The sequence below is a fragment of the Symphalangus syndactylus genome, chromosome 9 (genome assembly GCF_028878055.3).
Source record: "Symphalangus syndactylus isolate Jambi chromosome 9, NHGRI_mSymSyn1-v2.1_pri, whole genome shotgun sequence".
NCBI lineage: Eukaryota > Metazoa > Chordata > Mammalia > Primates > Hylobatidae > Symphalangus > Symphalangus syndactylus.
The window spans coordinates 108,430,218-108,454,838 of record NC_072431.2 but is presented as its reverse complement, the minus strand read 5'-3'; the positions used below and the strand labels follow the sequence as shown (position 1 = coordinate 108,454,838).

At 39.5% G+C, this 24,621-nt stretch overlaps 1 protein-coding gene across 27 annotated transcripts in view; it reads right to left on the bottom strand.

The window, feature by feature from the left end:
* The window catches only part of RNF38 (ring finger protein 38), a 157,466-nt gene that overhangs the window by 19,845 nt on the left and 113,000 nt on the right, over window positions 1-24,621 (bottom strand). For 15 of the 27 annotated variants that reach the window (XM_055293719.2, XM_055293720.2, XM_055293723.2 and 12 more), the window contains 5 exons: window positions 21,963-22,156; window positions 18,528-18,626; window positions 15,472-15,685; window positions 2,622-2,789; window positions 1,179-1,349 (listed from right to left, as the gene is read on the bottom strand). In XM_055293719.2, the coding sequence (XP_055149694.2) occupies window positions 1,179-1,349; window positions 2,622-2,789; window positions 15,472-15,685; window positions 18,528-18,626; window positions 21,963-22,156 (846 nt within the window). Of the gene's footprint in view, window positions 1-1,178; window positions 1,350-2,621; window positions 2,790-15,471; window positions 15,686-18,527; window positions 18,627-21,962; window positions 22,163-24,621 lie in introns of those variants that run through there. The other 12 variants (XM_055293721.2, XM_063609734.1, XM_063609741.1 and 9 more) reach the window with 2 other exon arrangements.

Sequence of the window (24,621 nt, the reverse complement as noted above, 5' to 3'; positions counted from 1 at the left end):
TCATAATTGCTTCTACAGTTTTCAGGACAGCAGCCTCTTTGGTACCCAGCATGGTATAGAAATCCTTAGTAAACAACGGTAAGACTCTGCTATAATAAACTGTCAAGTTCTTTCCACAGAGCTGAAGTCTTCCACTTTAGCCATTTCTATAGGTTATCTCTCCTGTTTCTCCTTAATGTCTGATGGTTTTGATGCTGAACCTGGCCTATTGAAACAACTAGACCTTTTTTCCTGTGCCCTTCTCTTTGTACTTATATAGTACTTACATCTCCCAGTGTCCCAAAATAATATGCCTCTCAACTATATCCCAGTCCCAAGACAGAATTAACTATGTTAATAGACTACCTCATCTGCTTTTTCATCACAATATAGCGAAAAACCAGGCCTTCAGAAAAAGTAACTGAAGTTCAGAAAGGTTAATTTCCTTGCCTAAATGAATACAAATATTATTCTAACAAGTATTAATAATTTTATAATATTTTCATTTTCCAATTTAGAACCACATAAAAAGAAAAAAAACAATACAACTAAAAACTTTTCTTCAGATTTACTTCCTGAAGGACTGCAGATGTAATAGAACACAAATTTAGACCAGTGACATTAAAATAACTAGAAAAATTTAAGAAACCAGAAATTTAAGGTAAATGTTTATACTAATTTGTGCATGTTTGGATTCCTTTAATTCTTTTAAGAACCAGAAGAATGCCTAAGTTATTATGTTTGTTTGTTTGTTTATTTTGGAGACAGAGTCTCACTCTGTTGCCCAGGCTGGAGTGCAGTGGCATGATCTTGGCTCACTGCAACCTCTGCCTCCTGGGTTCAAGCGATTCTCATGTCTCATCCTCCTGAGTAGCTGGAATTACAGGCACGTGCCACAATGCCTGGCTAATTTTTGTATTTTTAGTAGAGACAGGGTTTCACCATGTTGGCCAGGCTGGTCTTGAACTCCAGACCCTAGGTGATCTGCCTGCCTTGACCTCCCAAAGTGTTGGGATTACAGGAGTGAGTCACTGCACCTGGCCAAGTTACTGTGTTTAAGTGTGCCATTTAAACATAGTAACTTAGGCATTCGTCTGGTTCTTAAATCCACTAAGGTTATATGCCTGGCCTAAACATTCTGAAAAAATTAAAAATTAATTAAAAACTAAACATTCTGACATAATAGTAGAGATACCTACCGATCGTGATTGCTGTGTTTGGAAAGGGACAAACTGGCCTGGTGGTGGCAAATGAGGAGGATGATGGGGAGAAAGGTGAGGAGGATGTATAAGAAATGGATCACTAGAAATAAGGGGTGGGAATGCAGCATATGGTACTGGTAAGTGCTGAACTGAACATGCCTGAAGCATCTGTAAGAGAAACCGTTACAGTTTGGTTAAAAATATCAGAATATATAATTAATTTAAAAGGATAGTGAGATTAAAATCTGTAATTGTCACACCTCCCCCAAAATCATGAAAATGTTTTTAATAGCTTATATTAACAATGAAATACCAGTGTATTTTTTTTATCTACTAGTAAAGTAATGGTACTAATAATCTGTATTTTATATAATTTTTACAAATTGGTTGAAATACTTGAGCCTTTTAAACATCTATGAAACAGGGTTGGGGCGGGGTGGGGGGAAGCGCTGCAAAGAAGAGGAAACGCTCTCTAGTTGGTTTAAGATGTAGCGAACACTACTGGTATTTCAAGAAACTCCCCTTTTCAATCCAGTGGAAATCTTTTTCTTCCTAGGATTTTTATAAGAACACAGTTCTCAACTAATTGCCTTAGAATCTCTCAGTATTTTAGTTCGCAAATTTGGTACAATGTTTCTATTACTGAGAAACCAAACCTGAGTAAATTCATCTGTTAAGTTAGTATTGGTATAAGTGTGCGTTTGCTTTAATCTCACATTCAGAGCAACGTATTAAGAGTTACATTTAAATTTTGCTGTGATTTCCTTTGAAGACATTGTTGACCTTAGATACATCATTTAAATACAGCGCCCTCATTTCTGAAAGGAGGCTGAACTGAGATTAAAGGACAAAGCATAAGCTTCAGAGGCAAGAAAAAAAAAGTGTGACTCTCTACTCTCCTATACTAGCTGTCTCTAGGGCACTAAGCAAGTCATTTAACTTTTCAGATTCAGCGACTAGAAAATGGGGGATGATGCTACTTTCATCATAGGTTTCCTATAGTAAGGAATAAGACAAAGCACTCAAAGTGCCCATTAAAACTCAGTAAATGCTGAGACTCTTAAGTGTTGAACAACAAGGTCTCTGAGACTTAGGCTGACCTTCATTGGCTTTAATTATAAACGGTGTTGATATATGAGAAAACATGGTTTGACCCTCAGGATATCCAAATATGTATAAGTTAATTAATGTAAAAATATATCCGGTTATAAAGCTAATTTTATTAAATGGTTACTATAAGGATACTATTGAGACTTTTATTGCAATAAAATTGGCCTTTTTACTTGAACGTGAAACTACAAAGACAGTCTCTTAAATTTTGTTTGCTTATATAATGCAGTTAGCCCCTCTAAAGAGGGTAAGAGTGAGTAAGTTACAAAATCAAATTCAGGCTGGTGTGCTTAATAGTAATATCTAATGAGAACAAAAATATAGACTTACTGGAGGAGGCACACTACAGACAGGGAGGTGCTGTCCACTGAAAACCACAGAGCATCCTGGGACCTGCTGTGTACTACAAGCAGGGATGTGCTGGCCTGTGCAGAGTGGAATCCCATGTGGTGCCACTGTTGTTACTGTGTAAGAAACGGGGACTGTCCCTTGATGGAGCTTTAAAGGAAAAAACAAATGAACAAACTTTAGCTGTTTAGATAAAATGTTAACTATTCAAAATCAACATTTGGTCATTTATTGGCTCCTCTCTCAGCTACACAGATTTTCACAATGTACTCTCCAATAGTTTCGACCAGAATATTCGTTGTCTTTGTATGGGAGAGTTGACTATTTCAAGAGTATATACTATTCCCACAAAATTGGGGCTAAACTCCTCCCTCAAATGACTTGAAAAGCCCAGGGAAATAATGGATTACTATATTAACTCTTCTAGCCTATCCTATAAGGCAGAATAAAAAAAACTGGAATCATTAAAGCTTGTATCTTCCATTATTTGGTCACATTCAAAACAAATTTTAATTACAGCTAGTGAAACAATGCAAAGTATATTAAAAAAAACACGAAATCTCATTTCCCGCCTAGCCAATCTTATTCCCATCCTACCTGCCACCCAGAGGCAAACGATGCTGATAACATATCCTTCTTCTCTTTCTCCATGAACATATGAAAGCACAATTACACATAAAATGTCACGTTTATTTGTTTTTGTTTTCTTAACAGAAATGAGATCATACTACCCTGCAACTTTGTTTTTCCATTTAATACTACATTGCAGGTATGTATGCAAGGGAGTTAAATGTAACTTGTTCTTTTTAGTACTAGCCAGATATTTTAAGAAACACTTGCTTAACACAGTCCTATCATATGGTGTATCAACACACATTCAAATTGTTTTCAACTCTTTTGCCAATATAAACACAACTGAAAAAAAATATGGTATTAGTTTGGCCGGGCACGGTGGCTCATGCCTGTAATTCCAACACTTTGGGAGGCCAAGGTGGGCAGATCACTGGACGTCAGGAGGATGAGACCAGCCTGGCCAACATGGTGAAACCCCATCTCTACTAAAAATACAAAAAATTAGCTGGGAGTGGTGGCGGGTGCCTGTAATCCCAGCTACTTGGGAGGCTGAGGCAGTAGAATCACTTGACCCTGGGAGGTGGAGGTTGCAGTGAGCTGAGATCGCGCCATTGCACTCCAGCCTGGGCGACGGAGTGAGACTTGGTTTAAAATATAAATAAACAAATTTATATAAATGTATTTTATCTATCTCAGAATGATTACTAGGTAAAGGGGTGAACGTTTTTTAAACTTTTACATATACTGCCAAATCATCTGCAAAAGGCTGGATGGAATATGCCACACCCCAACAGTAACATATGAGGGCCCATTTCCCAGGCTCTTTACTCAGAAGTAGATGTATTTGCATTACAAGTATGCTTATCCGAGTGAAAAAATGGTATCACAGCAGGTTTGCGTTAAATTTGCATTTCTCTGACTAAAAAGGTTGACCATCCATTAACATTTTATTAAGCATTTAAATTTTCTTTTCTGTCAATAATCTCTATCCTTTGATCACTGCCCATTTTCTTTTCCTTTTTTTTTTTTTTTTGAAAGAGGGTTTGGCTCTGTCATCAAGGCTGGAGTGCAGCGAGTGTAGTGGCACTATCACGGCTCAATGCAACCTCCATCTCCCAGGCTCAAGCAATCCTCCCACCTCAGCCTCTGGGGTAGCTGGGACTACAGGCACACACCACCACATCTGGGTTTTTTTTTTTCTGGAGAGGGAGTCTCACTCTGTTGCCCAGGCTGGAGTGCAGTGGTATGATCTCGGCTCACTGCAGCCTCCGCCTCCCAGTTTCAAGCGATTCTCCTGCCTCAGCCTCTCAAGTAGCTGGGATTAGAGGTGCCTGCAACCACGCACAGCTAATTTTTGTATTTGTAGTAGAGATGGGGTCTCACCATGTTGGCCAGACTGGTCTCGAACTTCTGACCTCAGGTGGTCCCATCTGGCTAATTTTTAAACTTTTTTGAAGAGACTCACTTTGAATGTAGAGTCTCATTTTGTTTTCCCAGCTGGTCTCAAATTCCTGGGCTCAAGCGATCCTTCTGCCTCGGCCTCCCGAAGTGCTGGGATTACAGGTGTGAGCTGCTGCACCTGGCCCCATCGATCTTCTACTAGGTTGTCATAATCATTTGTAATTTTTTTATTTAACAGGTATATGAATCTATTGCTTGTTGTGTGTAATGAAAATATTTTTCTAGTCTATGTTTTATCTTTTGATGAGATCCTTTATTTAATGGCATATTTTTGTCTTTTGTGATTTTTTTTTTTAATGTAGCCAGAGTGTAGCTTTGGGGTTTCCTTTACTGATGAGGTTATAAACATATATTCCTATATTTCCTAATTCTTTAGTTTTTTATATTCCAAAAGACTTATTTTTGTTTATAAAGTAGGGCTCTAATTTTGCTTGCACATGGACAATTATACTTGCTCCATTTATTAAACCATCTTCTTGCCTCTACAGTGAAATACCGTCTTTTTAAAAATTCATTAAGTACGCACATATTCCTGGATTTCATGCTGCTTTAATTACAGTATCTTACTAGAAGAGTTAGCATCTGGTAAGAAATTCTTCTCACCATACATCTTTTCATTTTTTGGCATTTTCACACAGCTATTCTTACGTATAAAATCAATTTTATTCACTTCCAAAACCCATTAGTATTAAGATTGTACTAAATATGTTATTTTACAATGGACTGAATTTTGTATTAAGTTTTTTTTTTTTTTTTTTTGAGATGGAGTTTCGCTCTTGTCACCCAGGCTGCAGTGCAATGGCACAATCTTGGCTCACTGCAACCACCGCCTCCTGGTTTCAAGCAATTCTCCTACCTCAGACCCCTGAGTAGCTGGGACTATAGGCATGTGCCACTACACCTTTTTTTTTTTTTTTTTTTTTTTTTTTTAAATTAGAGACGGGGTTTCACCATTTTGGCCAGTCTGGTCTTGAACTCCTGACCTCAGACGATCTGCCTGCCTCAGCCTCCCAAAATGTTAGGAATATAGGTGTGAGCCACCGTGCCTGACCTGTATTAAGACTTTTTATATCCAGAAACATTATGCCATTACGTTGAGTATCACTGTTCTGTCTTTCAAGAAGAAATTAAGTTTTCCTTCAGCCCCATAAGACAGGATTGAAAAAAAAAATTAGTTTTCTTCAAAAAGATTATTAATAAATTTATTTCTCAAAGTTTATTATTAAATTTGTTCCTCAAACTGTGGTTTTGTTATACTGACAAGAGGTTATTTTTCTCTATTTGCATGTCAAAGCGGTTAGTGTTAGTACAAACATAATTTTTATTTATATTATCTTGAATATATCAACCTTACCAACTTTAAAATTCTAGTATTTTTTAAAAACTTAGAATCTCCTTTCCTAGGTATACAACTACAGGATGAGCATCCCTTATCTGAAATGCATGGGACCAGAAGCATTTTGGATTTTTTTGAATTTTAGAAAATCTGCATTATACTTACCAATTCGGCATCTCTAATCCCAAAATCTGAAATCCAAAATGCTTAAAATAAACATTTCCTTTGAGTGTTGAGTCGGTGCTCAAAAAATTAGATTTTAGAGCATTTCAGATATTCAAATTAGGGGTGTTCAACCTGAATAAGGTTCAACCCAACTATCATCTTTTTGTGTTAGCAAACTAGAACCTTCAATAATGTGTATAAGTACCTATATCCTATATCTGATATTAATGGAAACGTATGATGAATTTTACCAATAAAACTATTGATTTCTGATAAATAGCCTTTGTCACAAATACCACCCCCGCACCCCGACCAACTGCATACACATTTTTTTGAGACAGAGTGTTGATATATTGCCAAGGACGGAGTGCAGTGGTGCCATCACGGCTCACCATAGCCTCAATCTCCTGGGCTCAGGTGATCCTCCCACCACAGCCTCCCAAGTAGCTGGGACTACAGGTGCATGCGACCACACCCAGTTAATTTTTGTATTATTATTTTTGTAGAGACAGGGTTTCACTGTGTTGCCCAGGCTGTTCTCCAACTTTTGAGCTCATGTGATCCGCCCACTTCAGTCTCCCAAAGTGCAGGGATTACAGGCATGAACCACCGCGCTCCGCCAAGTACCATATTTTGCTGAATCCAAGACATCAGATTGCAGTCATTTTTCCCCATACTAAGAAAAATAATTCTATTTTACTAACACAACACTTAGTCATATATATATATATATATATATAAATATATATATATATATATATTTTTTTTTTGAGATAGATAGAGTCTCGCTCTGTCACCCAGGCTGGAGTGCAGTGGTGCGATCTCAGCTCACTGCAACCTCTGCCTCCTAGGATCATACCACTCTCCTGCCTCAGCCTCCCGAGTAGCTGGGTCTACAGGTGCCCGCCACCACGCCCAGCTAATTTTTTTTGTATTTTTTAGTAGAGACGGGGTTTCACTGTGTTAGCCAGGATGGTCTCGATCTCCTGACCTTGTGATCCACCCGCCTCGGCCTCCCAAAGTGCTGGGATTATAGGTGTGAGCCACCGCGTCCGGCCAGATTGTATAGCCATTTTTTCCCCATACTAAGAAAAATACTTCTGTTTAACTAACATAACGCTTGGTCACTTATAAATTTTATATATTTATTAGAAGCACTTTAAATGAGATCATAAAACACTTCAGCATTCACGAAAAGGAAAATATAAGTGAAATAAAGTAGTTAGTTCTAATAGTTCTTCACTTTCAGAGTCTGACTCTGGTGAATCACTTTTACTTTCAGTGTCATTGTCTGGTTTTCCCACAAAAGGTTCAGTGCCATTAAGGGAGTTGGTGATGCAGCGTTTCTTAAAACTATCCATAAAAGAAACAAAGGCTACTTGATGCTAGATTCTTAAGTCAGGGGTGTAATTATATAGAGCTTGTCTACTTTTGACTCCTGCTTGGAGGTTTATGTTAAACTCACCTCCTGCCACACCCCCTAAACACTACCACTTAATCCCTATGGGTTAACTCCAAGACATATGATGCACAGCACAAGCAATGAAGACTGTGTCACAACTACTGCTTGGCTGACACCAAGATTAAGATGCCATCATGAGAAGCATCCGTCCCAAATTCGGAGATGTTAAAATATGGAAATAGTACATTTTAAAATCAATGAAATAGGGCCGGGCGCAGTGGCTCACACTTGTAATCCCAGCACTTTGGGAGGCCGAGGTGGGTGGATCGCTTGAGGTCAAGAGTTTGAGACCAACCTGGCCAACTAAAAATACAAACAATTAGCTGGGCGTGGTGGTGGGCATCTGCAATCCCAGCTACTCGGGAGGCTGAGGCAGGAGAATGGCTTGAATCCAGGAGGCAGAGGTTGCAGTGAGCCAAGATCGAGCCATTGCACTCCAGCCTAGGCAACAAGAGCAAAACTCCATCTCGGGGGCGGTGGGGGGAAGAAGTTTCACATTTCTTTTCAGAAACTTCATTGTAAAATACAAGCAAAGTACCAAAGTACATAAAGCATGAACATCAAGACTACAAAACAAACAAAACTCATCAGATGAACACTCATGTAACCACCATGTAGGTCAATAAACAGAACATTGCCAAAATCCCCCAACGACCCCCCTCAAGGACCCTTTCCTGGTCAAAATGATCTCACAGCCATTCTTTGATCCCAGTTATCAAAGGAATCACTATCCTGATTTTTCTGGTAACCATTTTTTTTTTTCTTTTGAGACAGAGTCTTGCTCTGTCACCAGGCGATCTTGGCTCACTGCAACCTCCGCGTCCCGGGTTCAAGTCATTCTCTGGCCTCAGCTTTCTGAGTAGCTGGGACTATAGGCGTGCACCACCACACCCAGCTAATTTTTTATTTTTAGTACAGACGGGGTTTCACCATGTTGGCCAGGATGGTCTCGATCTCCTGACCTCGTGATCTGCCCGCCTCGGCCTCCCAAAGTGCTGGGATTACAGGCGTGAGGCACCACACCCAGCCCTAATCTGTTTTTCTTTATGGTTGTACCACCGAGGCTTGAACCCCAACCTAGTCTTTTGTTGGTTAAATATCTTTTCGCTGTCTTCACGGTGACTGATTGTTTCAGTCTATGAGACGGAGGTCTTGCTCTATCATCCATCCATCCTTATCTACCTATGTATCTATCTATGAGATGGGGGTCTCACTCTGTCACCCAGGCTGGAGTGCAATTGCACAATCACTTGGGCTAAAGGGATCCTCCAGCCTCTGCCTCCTAAGTAGATGGGACTACAGTGGAGCACCACAATGAGAACTTTTGATTAATACAAACCTTTCCAAAAAAACAGACATAAAAAGCTACTATAAACAATCCTGTAGAATTTTTTCTGTGGGGACATACGCACTCAATTCTCTTGATTACACCAAGAATGGAATTACTGGATTACTGGGTAGGTGTATGTTTGACATGATTAGAAACTGACCAACAGGTTTCCAAAAGATCATGCTACTTTTTACTTCCACTAGCAATAGAATTGTCAGTCTTTTTAATTTTGGCCCTCAAAATGTCATGTTTTCATTTGGTCACCCAACTGTCCCAGAACCACTTATTAGCAATTCTGTCTTGTTCCAACTCACCTACATTCATCAAGTCATATGCCATGTATATATACTCACGCGTGGCTTAATGATGGAGATACATTCTGAGAAATGTGTCATTAGGTGATTTCATTGTTGTGCTAACATCACAGAGTGTACTTATACAAACCGAGATGGCAGAGAGCCTACTACACACCTACGCTTATATGTTATAGCCTACGGCCCCTAGGCTACAAACCTGTACGGCATGTTGCTGTTGCTATACTAAACCCTGTAGGTAATTATAACACAAGGGAAGTACAGTTAGCCCTTGAACAACATGAGTTTGAACTGCACGGGTCTACTTATATGCAGATTATTTTTTTTCTTTTCTTTTCTTTTCTTTTTTTTTTTTGAGACAGAGTCTCACTCTGTCGCCCAGGCTGGAGTGCAGTGGTGCAATCTCGCTCACTGCAACCTCCACCTCCTGGGTTTAAGCATTTCTCCTGCCTCAGACTCCCGAGTACCTGGGATTATAGGCACCCGCCACCACGTCTGGCTAATTTTTGTATTTTTAGTAGAGATGGGGTGTCACCATGTTGGCCAGGCTGGCTCGAACTTTTGACCTCAAGGGATCTGCCCACCTCAGCCTCCCAAAGTGCTAGGATTACAGGCATGAGCCACTGTGCCCTGCCCACATTTCAATAAAAGTTGCATAAGTGTACCTGCCTCTCCTCCACCAGAGACAGCAAGACCAACTTCTCCTCCTCTTCCTCAGCCTACCCCACGTGAAAACCACAGGGACAAAGACCTTTATGATGATCAACTTAATGTATTTTATGATTTTTTATCACACTTTCTCTAGCTTACATTATAAGAATACAGTATATAATATATAAAATATGTATTAATCAACTATGTTATTGGTCAACATTAGTCTACTAGTTTTTGAGGGAGTCAACCGTTATATGTGTATTTTCAACAGTGTAGAGGGTTGGTACCTCTAACCCCTGTATTTGTATATCTAAACACAAAAAAGATATAGTAAAAATATGGTATTATAAACTTATGAGACCACTGTTGTATATGTGGTCTGTTGGTCAAACGTTATTATGTAGCATATGACCATATTAACAGGAAATGTGTTGGCTTCTAGGTTTTATATTCTATTTCATTAGCTTATTTGGCTATGCTGGCATAAATGTCTTTATTACCATAGTTTTAAAATAATTCCTGGTAACTGGAGAAGCTACTTTGCCCACCTGTTCTTTCATGACTAGAACAGTGGTTCTCTAATTACAGTGTGCATTAGAATCACCTGGAGGGCATGGTTAACTAGATTGCTGAGTCCCACACCCACAGATCCTGATTCAGTAAGTTTAGTGTACAGTCTGAGAATCTGCAGTTCTAACAAATAATCTAGGTGATGCTGCTGCTGCTCAGCTGATTCAGCTCATACTCTGAGAAATAACTGGTCTAGACCTTAAGATCAGGGTGTCAATGGGCCAATTATTTCTTAAAGAGCTAGAAAGTGAATGTTTTAGGTTTGTGGGCCATGGTCTCTGCACAAAGTAGCCAAAGACAATATGGATGAACAAATAGGTGTGGTTGTGTTCCAATAAAACTTTACAGAAACAACTATCAGTTCACTTTCTATGGCTATAGACAATTTCAGGTCTTTTAAATTGTCACTAAAAATGATAGAATCATCTTCTCAAGTTACACCAAAAATCTACTGAAAATTTATTTGGGATTATACTAATTCTATTACGTGCCACTTTTAAGAACTAAGAGCCTTAAAAAAACGGGATCTTTCGAGTCAAATCTCTCGTTTAAATAAGTTTTCCTGTGGTCAGGCGCGGTGGCTCACACCTGTAATCCCAGCACTTTGGGAGGCCAAGGCAGGCAGAACACCTGTGGCCAGGAGTTTGAGACTAGCCTGGCCAACATGGTGAAACCCCACCTCTACTAAAAATACAAAAAATCAGCCAGGCATGGTGGCAGGTGCCTGTAATCCCAGCTACTCGGGAGGCTGAGGCAGGAGAATTGCTTGAACTGGTGAGGTGGAAGTTGCAGTGAGCCAGTATCTCACCATTGCACTGCACTCCATCCTGGGCAAGAAGAGCAAAACTCTGTCTCAAAAAGTATGTAAGCTTTCTTTAAACTCTCTCAATAATGCTTTGGTTTTCTACACAGTGGTTTTAAACCACTTTTGTTAAGACTGATACTTAACTTTTTTTTTTTTTTTTGAGATGGAGCCTTGCTCTGTGGCCCAGATTGGAGTGCAGTGGTGCAATCTTGGCTCACTGCAACCTCCGCCTCCTGGGTTCAAGCAACTCTCCTGCCTCAGCCTCTCGAACAGCTGGGACTACAGGTGCGCGCCACCATGCCCAGCTAATTTTTGTATTTTTAGTAGAGACGGGGTTTCACCATATTGGCTGGGCTGGTCTCAAACTCCTGACCTTGTGATCCACCCGCCTTCGGCCTCCCAAAGTGCTGGGATTACAGGCACAAGCCACTGCTCCTGGCCAAGACTGATACTTAACTTCTTTAGTATTACTATGATTTTTTCAATGGTATTTTTTCTTTGAATTTTTATTAGAGAATTCCAAATATGTTCAAAAACAGTAGGATAAACCCCCATTATCCACCACCCAGCCCTCAAACCATTAAGCCATAGCCAATCCACCTGAATATACTGCTTTGTTTCATGTGTTTTGTTGAAGCAAATCCCAGGACTCTATCATTTAAAAAAAAATTTTAGTATGCATTTCTAAAAAATAAGAACACTTAACCACAATAGCATTATTATATTTTTAAAAGAAAGTTATTTAAAATCAAACATGCAATCACGTTCAAAATTCCAATTATGTCATCAAATAAAAATAAATGATTTTATTAGAACTTTTTCCCTTTCCTCTCAAACAGAATCAAAAAAAAGCATTACATATTGCAACTGATTAGTATGTCTGGGTCGTTCAGTGTTAATGTATCTTTTAAAAAGTTCATGTTCTGTTTGATTCTGGTATTAAAAAAACATACTGATTATTGTATATTCATTTTTGTAACATTTCAATCTGTTCAATTCTTAGTTCTAACAATTACCTAAGATGCTTCGGGATTTTCTATCAATATAATCAGTTTGACTACAAATATTGATGGTGTTACCTGTTCTTTTCCTATTCTTAAACTTTTTCCTTCTTGTCTTTTCTGTTGGCTTAGCCTACTGAATAGATGTGGTAATAGTCAGCATCCTGGTTTATTCCAGGTAGCAGGAAAGTGTTGAAAGTTTCACCTTTAAGCATGTTTGAAGTAGGTGAATTCACTGTAGGTCTGTTTCTATTAGTTTTCAATTACAGCCCTTTTTAAGTCATGTACCGAGTTAAACTTTGTTTATTGCTCGCTGTTCTTGAAAAATTATTGGGGCAACTGAGAACCAAAATGAAGGTGCCTTCTTTCAGGGAGAAATTGCCTCTGTTTTCTAGGCCCCTGAGGTACCCCCATTACTTTAAATGAATTTTCACTAATTTCACAGAGTGATGTGAATTTGGGCTGCAAATTTACTTCTGCTCAGTCTTATCCTAGTGACCAGATATCCCTGTATTCTGGGTACACAGTGACTTAAGGTGCCTGGTATTTTACGTAGGAAGGGTCTCCTATATAGAAAGTGACTCCTTAAATAGTCTTTGATTTTTGTCCCCTTTGCCTCCTGACAGACTCAAAATTATAAGTTCAGGTTTGCTCAAATGAACAAATGCCTTAAGGATGGAACTAGCACCCCACTTTCCCTTAGTTTTGATTTCTTCTATTAGCTCTTTTGATGCTTTCAGGATACTTAAGAGTATTTTATCTAGCACGCTTGGTTGTCCTCAAGCAAAAGCAATGCTATCAATAAGCCTTCCTACCACGTATTGAAAATTAAAGTCCTTTTTACACTTTAAGACCTTCTAATAAGAAATGATGGCTAGATTTTTTATTTCTTGTGCCTATTAATATTTTTCCTTTATATTGTTAAAACCAATTATCTTGAAAGATTTCCTAATATTGAACCCATGCAGGACAGGTTCAATATTACGTTATTCTTTTAATACATCACTAGGTATATTAAAATAGGTTATTCCAACAGGTTATTTTTGACATTTAATTAAAAAATTGTTCTCATACCTTCCTGCTGAAAACAGCTTATTCTTTTAATACACCACTAGCTATGGCTTATTATTTAAAACTTTTTCATCTGTATTCATGAGGGAAACTAGTCAACAGCTTTCTTTTGTTGTATTCGTCTATGAAGTTTCATTGTTAAAGTTGTGTTGGTTTCATAAAATATATTTGGAAGCTATCTTTTTCTATGATCTAGAATAGTTTAAATTGGAATTACCAGTTCTTTAAAGGTTAGACAAGAATTCAGATGTTTTTATTTTTTTGAGATGGAGTCTCGCTCTGTTGCCCAGGCTGGAGTGCAACCTCCACCTCACAGGTTCAAGCGATTCTCTTGCCTCAGCCTCCCTCAGCCTCCCTAGTAGCTGGGATTACAGGTGCCTGCCATCACGTGCGGCCAATTTTTTGTATTTTTAGTAGTGATGGGGTTTCACCATGTTGGCCAGGCTGGTCTCAAACTCCTGGGCCTCAGGTGATTCGCCTGCTTCAGACTCCCAAAGTCCTGGGATTACAGACGTGGGCCACTGCGCCCAGCCTCAGGTGTAATTTTAATTTTAAAGACGGATTTTGTTATGTTTTATAATTTCTGCCATGGCTACCGGTCTGCTCAGGATTTCTAATTCTTGTGTTGTTCTGGTTATTTACATATGCAATGTTTTCATATTCTAATATACAGACTCAACACGTAACACTACTACATAAATGAGACCTTGCCTTTTCTGAAATGCAGTCTTTTCTTTCTTTGGCTCCATCACTAACCACCACTCTTCCTTCACTTTAGCACTTACCCCACAAGCCTAGTATGTATTTCTCTATATTTTTCTCTGTGTTCACATAGTCCTATATACAGTCATATACATATTAATTATGCTTTACAAAATGGGACTTTGTAAACACTTTCCTCCATTTTGCTTTTCTTGCTCAAGGGGATGGGGAGAAGGTACAATTGTGTTTTTTAGTATTTTATATCCATACTTTTATCAGGTTATGGCCACAAATAAGGTAAGCTTTCCTACGTGATCAATTTTTAAGTGTTTCATGAACATAATAAAAATGTCTGGCATAAGAAGAGTATCTAGGTAAGATATTTTCTCAGTTGTCACTGTGTTATTGTTTATTATTATCTAGTGCGGTAGATGAAAAATGAGATCCTATTCTCATTAGTCTTCTCTGGTAATTTTTTTGGTTTATAAACTCACAAGATTTCCCCCTTATCCTTAAAATCCAGCAATTTTTATAAGGACGTGCTTAGACACATGTCTTTTTTTTGACCTCAGAAACTCCACAGAAAATACCACCATGAAATTGTGGTCTTCATCCTCAGGCTCTGAAGATAGGCAACCCCTCTCCTCGGCTGGTCCCTCAGTTCTTGGCAGGAAGAAAAGGGAAATGAAACATTGTAGCCTTGTACCCGTCATCTCCTTGGAGATCTATGAAAACCTACAAGCAAAGATGTACCCAACTGTCTTGCTTATTGAATTATTCCAGAAGAAACTAGGAAACAGGGATATGTACTCAAACCACCAATTGTCTGCTATTTCCTATTAATCTTAAATCAATAATTTCAAATCAAGCATACATGAATTCATTCTAAGCTTTCATAACCTTGATCCTTTTTTTTAAATTTTTTGAGACGAAGTCTCGTTCTGTCACCCAGTGCAGTGGTGCGATCTTGACTCACTGCAACCTCCACCTCCTGAGTTCAAGTGATTCTTCTGCATCAACTGGGATCATAAACATGTACCACCACATCCAGCTAATTTTTGTATTTTTAGTATAGACGGGGTTTCACTGTGTTAGGCTGGTCTCGAATGCCTAAGCTCAAGTGATGCGCCTGCCTCAGCCTCCCAAAGTGTTGGGATTACAGGCATGAGCCACCGTGCTGGGCTGATACTAATTTTTTAAGTTCAACTTTCTTCTATGGAAGCTGTGTAGAATTTAAATCTCAATTCTTAAAAGGAATGAGGAACTTAAATAACTTCATTTTAGGTAAAACTAAAAGAAATTTGCAACAAAAAGCCAAAAAAAAAAAAAAATCTCCAACTGCCACAAAATTTCAGCTTCTGTATTTCCAAGACATTCTGTTATTGTACCTGATCATGTATGTCAACCATGACTGCATTCTGCTGGGGTGGATGAGCAGCAGGATGTAACAGACGGGGAGATACATTCGGAGGGTGGAAGGCTCGAGGCTCCTCTATTGCTTGCTGCTGTGCATAAGGGAGATGGTGATAGTTTTCATCTTGACTAATGGAATTATGTCGAGACAGACGATCCCTTCTTCCTCTCTGGCGCCTGACAGGAGGACTATAATAAATGTCAAAAAGAAAGTCATTATGCTTATTGTCATCCATCAAGATTCTGTATTTTCTTTGATATCTATCAATAGTATATGCTAAGGTAAGCCTTATTATTAAATAACTGCTAAAATTCCCCATCAGCTCTAAAAACTTACAAATTTAAATACAAGGTATATGTTTTATACCATAATGAAAGCAAACAGTATTGGTATTCATCTCTGAAAGTATTTAGAAGTCAACAGCTACAAACAATTTTTTCTTGAATCATATGAAATTGCCCTTTTTATAAGTAAAAAATAGTCTAACAGCAACAATTTCATATAATTTAACCTACCATTTTCTCCCTTTTTAAATATTATAATAAAACGAACTTTAATCTGTAGATACCTTGTCAGTGTTCCTCATATACCTAATAGGCACCTTTTTGTCTATTTAGCTAACACATACATAAGACATAGTTCCTATGTGGCCAAAATGACACTTTTAAAAAATGAGAAAACATGAAATAACCAAAGAACATATAATTTGCTGACAACTGCAAATAGAAACTGGGTAAACACATGATGAATATGATTGATAGTATCAACACAAATATTCCAATATACAAAATTTTTAACTTTTAATTTTTATGGGTACACACAAGGAATATATACTTATATAGAATTTTAAATTAGAATTTGCTTGTTGGGCCAGATGCAGTGGCTCATGCCTGTAATCCTAGCACTTTGGGAAGCTGAGGCAGGTGGATTCCTTGAGCCCAGGAGTTCGAGACCAGACTGGGAAACATGGTGAAACCCTGTTTCTACCCCAAATTACAAAAAATTAGCCGGGCGTGGTGGTGTGCACCTGTAGTCCCAGCTACCTGGGAGGCTGAAGTGGGAGAATCACTTAAAGCCTGGAAGGCCGAGGCTGTAGTGAGCCGAGATCACGCCACTGCACTCCAGCCTGGGCGACAGAGTGAGACCATGTCTTAAAAAAAAAAGAGAGAGGGCCGGGCACAGTGGCTCACGCTTGTAATCCCAGCACTTTGGGAGGCCGAGGCAGGCGGATCACAAGGTCAGAAGATCGAGACCACGGTGAAATCCCGTCTCTACTAAAAAATACAGAAAAATTAGCTGGGCATGGTGGCGGGCGCCTGTAGTCCCAGCTACTCGGGAGGCTGAGGCAGGAGAATGGCGTGAACCCGGGAGGCGGAGCTTGCAGTGAGCCGAGATCGCGCCACTGCACTCCAGCCTGGGCGACAGAGCGAGACTCCGTCTCAAAAAAAAAAAAAAAAAAGAGAGAGAGAGAGAGGAAGAGAATTTGCTTATTGAAGCAAGCCACATTTACTCTCCATGTACTAGTCATCGACACAGTTTAATAAAAGTTTTATTGTGACTAAACTTTCATTTTGTTCATCTCTAAAACTGCTTTTTACAATGGCTCGGCACAAAAGCAACTTGAAAAAGTACCCTGCCTCATTAAAATTGTACTCTACATTGGGCAAAGGAGGTCAAACATCTCCCTTCTAGGAAGAACTCCAAGTGTCGTTTCAGCAACTTTCTTTACGGTCACTTTTTCCTTAATCTTCCCACTCTGTTCCTCTAAATCTATTTCTTCTTACTCCTAATTCTCCAATCTTAAGAGAACAAGGGACACTCCTTTATGAGATCAACTCGCAAAGGTGCTCTTGATATTGTCCCTCCAGCTTCTTGCTCCATTAATTGTTTCTTCTAACTTTATTTTTAATACAATCCTTTTTGCATTTTTGCTTCAAACTCTACTTACTGTATTATATTGAATTCAAGATGCCCTCCACCTTAGAACTAAAAACTTTTTTTTTTTTTTTTTTTTTAAGAGACGGAGTCTCGCTCTGTCGCCCAGGCTGGAATGCAGTGGCGCAATCTCGGCTCACTGCAAGCTCCGCCCTCCGGGTTCACGCCATTCTCGTGCCTCAGCCTCTCCGAGTAGCTGGGACTACAGGCGCCTGCCACCACGCCTGGCTAATTTTTTTGTATTTTTAGTAGAGACGGGGTTTCACTGTGGTCTTGATCTCCTGACCTCGTGATTGGCCCGCCTCGGCCTCCCAAAGTGCTGGGATTACAAGCGTGGGCCACCGCGCCCGGCGAACGGAAAACTTTTTTGAGACGGTGTTTCACTCTTGTCACCCAGGCTGGAGTGCAATGGCACGATCTCTCGGCTCACTGTGAACTCCGCCTCCCAGGTTCAAGCGATTCTCCTGCCTCAACCTCCCAAGTAACGGGGATTACAGATGTCTGCCACCAAGCCCGGTTAATTTTTTTTTGTATTTTTAGTAAAAACAGAGTTTCACCATGTTGGCCAAGCTGGTCTCGAACTCCTGACCTCAGGTGATCCGCCTGCCTCAGCCTCCCAGAGTACGGGGATTACAGGTGGGAGCCACCGCGCCTGGCCTACATTATTTCTTTTAAAATTTTCTCGTATTGTCTTCTTCTGGAAATATTAGTAGACATTTAGAACTTATGACTCTGTGTTCATACTTAAATTTACTTTTTCACATTTTTCATTTTGCCCTGTTACACTACATTCTGGGAAATTTTCTCTGCTTGATCTTCCAGAATGAACTCACTTTTTCTATTTATTAAGTTTTACCAGCTAACATTTCTAGTTGATTTTCATGAGTACAATATCCCTCATCCCTCTCCGTCTTACATCTCTCATATTACATGTACTCTAAAATTCGATCTTGCTTGTTCTATTGTTTCTTGAAGTTCATTGTTAATTGAGTTTAGTGGCCCTGTTTATTCACAGTTCTTTGTTTTATTGCATTTATTAATAGTATCCCTCTTTCACTTCATTTGTTTTTTTCAAATACCTAGCTTTGTGCTCACCTCTGTAACTGAAATCCTGCTAGATTATTGTTAAAAACTGCATCTGCTTGGCACAGCCTGTTTCTGGGAGAAAATCTGGCAGCTATGCTTATAGGTAACCTATATTAAGTAGTAAACAAGAACAGAATACAGAATAAGACACACTGCTGAAAAAAAACACCAGGAGAGCCACTTTTCAGGGTGGTAAATACTCTCTACTACTCCTTTGTATTGCTATGAACGAGGACCATGATGCTTCTCAAAGAACTCAAAGCTACTTACTACTATCATCATCTGTAAATAGACATTGCTGACACTCCCTTCCTGGTCCAAGGCATTTCCTATGACCTAGCAATTCTACTCCTAGACTTACATCCTAATGAAACTTTTGCACATGTACACAGAGAGATGTGCACACAAAGGTTCCTAACAGTATTGTTTATAATAAAAGAGCTGGGTGCGGTGGCTCATGCCTGTAATCCCAGCACTTTGGGAGGCCGAGGTAGGCGGATGGATCACTTGAGGTGAGGAGTTTGAGACCAGCCTGGCCAACATGGTGAAACACCATCTCTATTAAAAATACAAAACATTAGCTGGGTGTTGTGGCAGGCGCCTGTAATCCCAGCTACTTGTGAGGCTGAAGCAGGAGAATCACTTGAATGTGGGAGGTGAAGGTTGCAGTGAGCCGAGATCGCACCATTGCACTCCAGCCTGGGCAACAAGACTGAAACTATGTTTCCAATAAAAAAGGTAAGAAACTGGGCATAGCTACTAGCCAACAACAGTAGGCGGATACATAAATTGTGTGGTACATTAATATAATGGAACATTATATCACAGTAATAGAACTATTGCTACTGCTACCAACATTAAAAACAGAATGCTTAATAAACAGTCAAAGAAAAATACATTTAAATGAGAACAGGCAAAAACCAAAATTATATTGTCTTAACAGTAGATTCCTAAGTATTAAAAACTATGACTGAACAGGGAATAATGTCAAATTCCAGAACAAGGTTACCCTCTAAGAAAAATGAAGGGGAACAGTAGCACCTGAGGCCTTTGAGGGATCAATAACACTATTTTCACCTAGGTGGTGGGTATATGTATTTGTTAGCTTTTTTTTTTTTTTTTTTTTAATTTGAGACAGTCTCACCCTATTCCCCAGGCTGGAGTGCAGTGGCACGATCTCAGGTTTTGCCACTTTGCCCAGGCTGGTCTCGAACTCTTGACCTCAGGTGATCCGCCCATCTCGGCCTCCCAAAGTGCTGGCATTACACGTGTCAGCCACTGTACCCGGCCGTACTAGCCTTTTTTTTTTTTTTTTTAAAGATGGAGTTTCGCTTTTGTTGTCTAGGCTGGAGTGCAATGCACACCCGGCCAATTTTGTATTTTTGGTAGAGACAGGGTTTCACCATGTTGGTCAGGCTGGTCTCGAACTCCTGATCTCAGGTGATCTGTCCACCTCGGCCTCCCAAAGTGCTGGGATTACAGGTGTGAGCCACCACGCCCGGCCTGCCATTTAACTGTCCATTGCTTTATTCACCATAAAATAGGAAAAGACTACAGCAGGTACTCAGGCCTTAACTTTGAAATAACTATACTTTCTCATGCTTATTATTTTTAATAGCTATAAAATAATTTATCTGATAGCCATATACTATCTTACCTAAAAATATTCCCATGTAACTGGTTAATAAGGTACTGGGTAATGTAAAAGTGTTAATGTCTCAACAGAATATAGCTCAGAGACAGGTTTATGTTGTTTCAGCTGGAACACAGAATGGTGGTTTTAAGATCCCTTCTGTATTAGCCTGCTCAGGCTGCCATAACAAAACATTGCAGACTGGGTAGCTTAAACAGATACTTAATTTCTCAAAGTTTTAAAGCCTAGAGGTTTGAAATCAAGGTACCAGCATAGTCGGTTTTTGGAGAGGGATCTTTTCCCTGGCTCTTGCAGACAACTACATCTCACTGTCTCCTCACATGGTGGAGGATGAGTTCCCCGACATCTCTTTTTGAGACAGTCTTGCTCTGTCGCCAGGCTGGAGTGCAGTGGTGTGGTCTTGGCTCACTGCAACCTCCACCTCCTGGGTTCAAGCGATTCCCCTGCCTCAGATTACCATCTCAGCCTCCCGAGTAGCTGGGACTACAGGTGCGCGCCACCACACCTGGCTAATTTTTTGTATTTTAGTAGAGACGAGGCTTCATCATGTTGGCCAGGATGGTCTCCCGACCTCGTGATCCACCAACCTTGGCCTCCCAAAGTACTGGGATAACAGGCGTGAGCCACCCCGGCGCATCGCTTCTTAAAGGACATTAATCCTGCTGGGTAAGGGTCCTAACCTTATGACCTCATTAACGTTAATTACACTTCCTTAGCGGTCACATCTCCAAATACAACCACACCGAGGGTTACAGGAAGGTTATAGCTTCAACACATTAATTGAGGAGGAGGGGTTACAAACATTTGGTCCGTAACACCTTCCTAACTCAAGATCATTGATATTCCTTCAACATCCTGGACATGCATCTCACAATGCACTATTTCCCTGGGATAAGAAATACATGACCTCTGGCAACAACTAATGAGGAAGAAACTCAGGAAGAAATGCACTCCTCTAGGACGAAAAGACAAGAGCCAAATCCCATTGCCTAAAAGTTGAACTAAACTTGTCATCTTTTCATACCACAGGCTCCACAGTTGTTTTTTGTTTTGTTTTTTAAATACAAACAGTGTCTCATTCTGTCACCAAGGCTAGAGTGCAGTGGAACAATCATAGCTAAGGCTCACTGCAGCCTCACACTCCTGGGCTCAAGCAATCCTCCTGTCTCAGTTTCAGCTTGGACTACAGACGTGTGCCAACATCCTCAGCTAATTTTTTGTTTTTTTGAGAGAGACAGGGTCTTGCTATGTTGCCCACGCTGGTCTCGAACTCCTGGCCTCAAGTGATCCTCCCACTTTGGCTTCCCAAAATGTTGGGATTATAGGCATGAGCTACTACTGTGCCGAGTCTCCATGATTTTATAAGAAACATAATTAAGCTCCTAATTGCCTTAGAGGATACAGAAGGAAAAGGAATGGAGTAGGAAAGGGGTAGCTCATTTCTAAGATCTCCATATATCCTTAGTTATGAACTATAAAATGCATCTTCTAATAGTCAAGATTGCAGGCTAGTCCACAACAATCTGTACCGTTAAGATAGCTGATTTCATATATAATGGCATGGACTGATTTTAGCCTCTTTCCATTTCTTCATCTGTCAATGATAAGCTAAATAAACTCTTCTAACCTACTGGAAATCTAGGCAACTTTATTTTTCGTGAGTGAATGTACGTGTATGTGTGGTGATGTGTTTATGAAATGACTACAGAAAAAAATGTTTTCTGATGTTAAATATACTCACAAATCTACCAATGGAAGAAAACTTAAGAAATAAATTGTAATTAACTAACCTTCTTCTGTTGCGTGCAGGTGTGTTGCATCGTTCCCCTGAGAAGTGATGTTGGCTTGGTCGAACTGAAGGGGGCTGCCTATTTGATGTCATCTCCCATGGTCGCATTGGTGGTGAGGGAGCTGGTGATGCTGATGTATAATCAAAGACTGAATGAGAGAGGCGCTGTCTCTTAGGACTTGGACTATCTTCACTCTGCCAATGCAACAAAATGGATCAACTGAGTAAGATCTTTTAAGGATTTCACATTACTGCATATGCACAGGTGTTAAGATGTACTTAACCTAAAATCTAAAAATGTAAAGCAGGGAAAAAAATATATGCTATCAATTCAAATTTAAAACCTTTAAAAAATGCTGGGATGGGGTAGAACAGGGGAGGGAGATGCACAGTAAATGATACCAAGTGAAAAATGAGCTTTGTTTTTAAAAACTCATTCTAAGGCAAATGAGGTAACGACATATAGGGTATATAACAGCATAATAAAACTTTTGTGTAGTACTTGACCTTCTCTTTAAATTCCCAAACCACCTGAAAAATTACACTACACTATAATCTCCCATCAATAAGGCATCAATTCTCAGCTGCGAGTTCAGCTTAGTAGGAGATATAATTGAGTAGGACCTCGATTTGATTCTAAATCACACTCCTCTCCCTCCTTGTATCTGTTTAGACCACTATATTTATTTTTTTTTTTAAAGAGAGTTACATGGGGCCGGGCACGGTGGCTCACACCTGTAAACCCAGCACTTTGGGAGGCTGAGGCGGGTGGATCACTGGAGGTCAGGAGTTCGAGACCAGCCTGGCCAACATGGTGAAATCTTGTCTCTACTAAAAACACAAAAATTAGCTGGGCGTGGTGGCGCATGCCTGTAATCCCAGCTACTTGGGAGGTTGAGGCAGGAGAATCGCTTGAACCCAAGAGGCGGAGGTTGTTGTGAGCCGAGATCACGCCATTGCACCCCAGCCTGGGTGACAAGAGTGAGACTCTGTCTCAAAAAAAAAAAAAAAAAAAGTTACATGGATAAAATAAGATTTATATTAGACAGATAAAGAAATAGCAGATTTACATCATCAGTTCTTAACTAGAATATCACAGCAGTTTGGAAGTACTTTTAAAGTTTTCAAGGGTCCCAGCATGGACTTACTAGCTACAAAACTGATATGGATCACTTTATTGCAATAACACTCCAGGGTTCTCCACCTGGCTCAATTTCCCAAATCAGTCTACCCAAAAATATCAGTTACAAATTAACTGAAAATTTGATAAGGCTGTGTGTTTTCTAATAGAACGTCTATCTCCAATCTATTACTACAAGTTCTAATTAGTTGGGCATTACAGTACTTTTGGTTGCAAAATAATTAGTACCTGCAGCTACCATAAAAGTCATCTTATAACGCTGCAAAAATATACGGGATTACAAATTAGTGTTAGATTGTAGATAAGCATATAAATCAGAACTGATTAAGCTGAAAGGAATGAAGCAAATTGGTAAATGGCTACATTTGATCATTCCAAATTACTTAGCAGTATTCCAAAAACCATGTCATTTCCCTTCTATATTTAGGAGATATTATAATCAATTTTATTATCATTATAATGAAAATACAAAATACAAAAGCATTTTGCTCTAACTTTCCTACCACCATACTAACCTTATTTTCTCCCTAGATTTAACTGTATAGTCGTCCCTCACTATCCTAGGGAGTTGGTTCCAGAGACCACTCCCTCATACCAAAATCTTAAGATGCTCAGGTCCCTGATATAAAATGGTGTCGTATTTGCATATAACGTACACACATCCTCCCATATACTTTAAATCTCTAGATTACTTAACAATATCAACACAATACAATGTAAATGTTTTATAAATAGCTGTTATACTGTATTTTAAAATTTGTATTATTCTGTATTGTTACTTTTAGTTCATTTTTTCTGAATATTTCCCATCCATGGTTGGTTCAATCTTTGGGTAAGGAACCACTAACTAATCTAGTAAAAGTACACTTATTTTTATCCTTTAATTTTAGTGAGAAAGTTAGTTCTTATGTTCTGATAATCCTAAAACTTAAAAAAAAGGTAAATAGCCACTGAAATTTAAATATTCTGATTTTTTAAAAAATGTAGAATAATCAAGACCTGACAAACCTGCATATGAACTACATGAGCACCAGAAACAGGGTGGCTCCACACCTGGTGAAACAGATTTGATTAACACTGACTTTTTTTTTTTTTTTTTTTTTTTTTTTTTTTTTTTTTGAGACAGAGTCTCGCTCTGTTGCCCAGGCTGGAGTTCAGTGGCGTGATCTTGGCTCACCGCAACCTCCACCTCCTGGGTTTAAGTGGTTCTCCTGCCTCAGCCTCCCGAGTAGGTGGGACCACAGGCACATGCCACCATGCCCAGCTAATTTTTTGTATTTTTAGTAGAGACGGGGTTTCACCTTGTTAGCTAGGATGGTCTTGATCTCCTGACGTCATGATCCGCCCACCTTGGCCTCCCAAAGTGCTGGGTTTACAGGTGTGAGCTACCGTGCCCAGCTTAACACTGACTTTTTAAAAACAAAATGCTAGTAACGAATCATGATCATTAGCTTTTCATACATACCCCACATTGTATATCCTACTCTGAATAAACCTAATGTAAGCTAAAACACAGAAC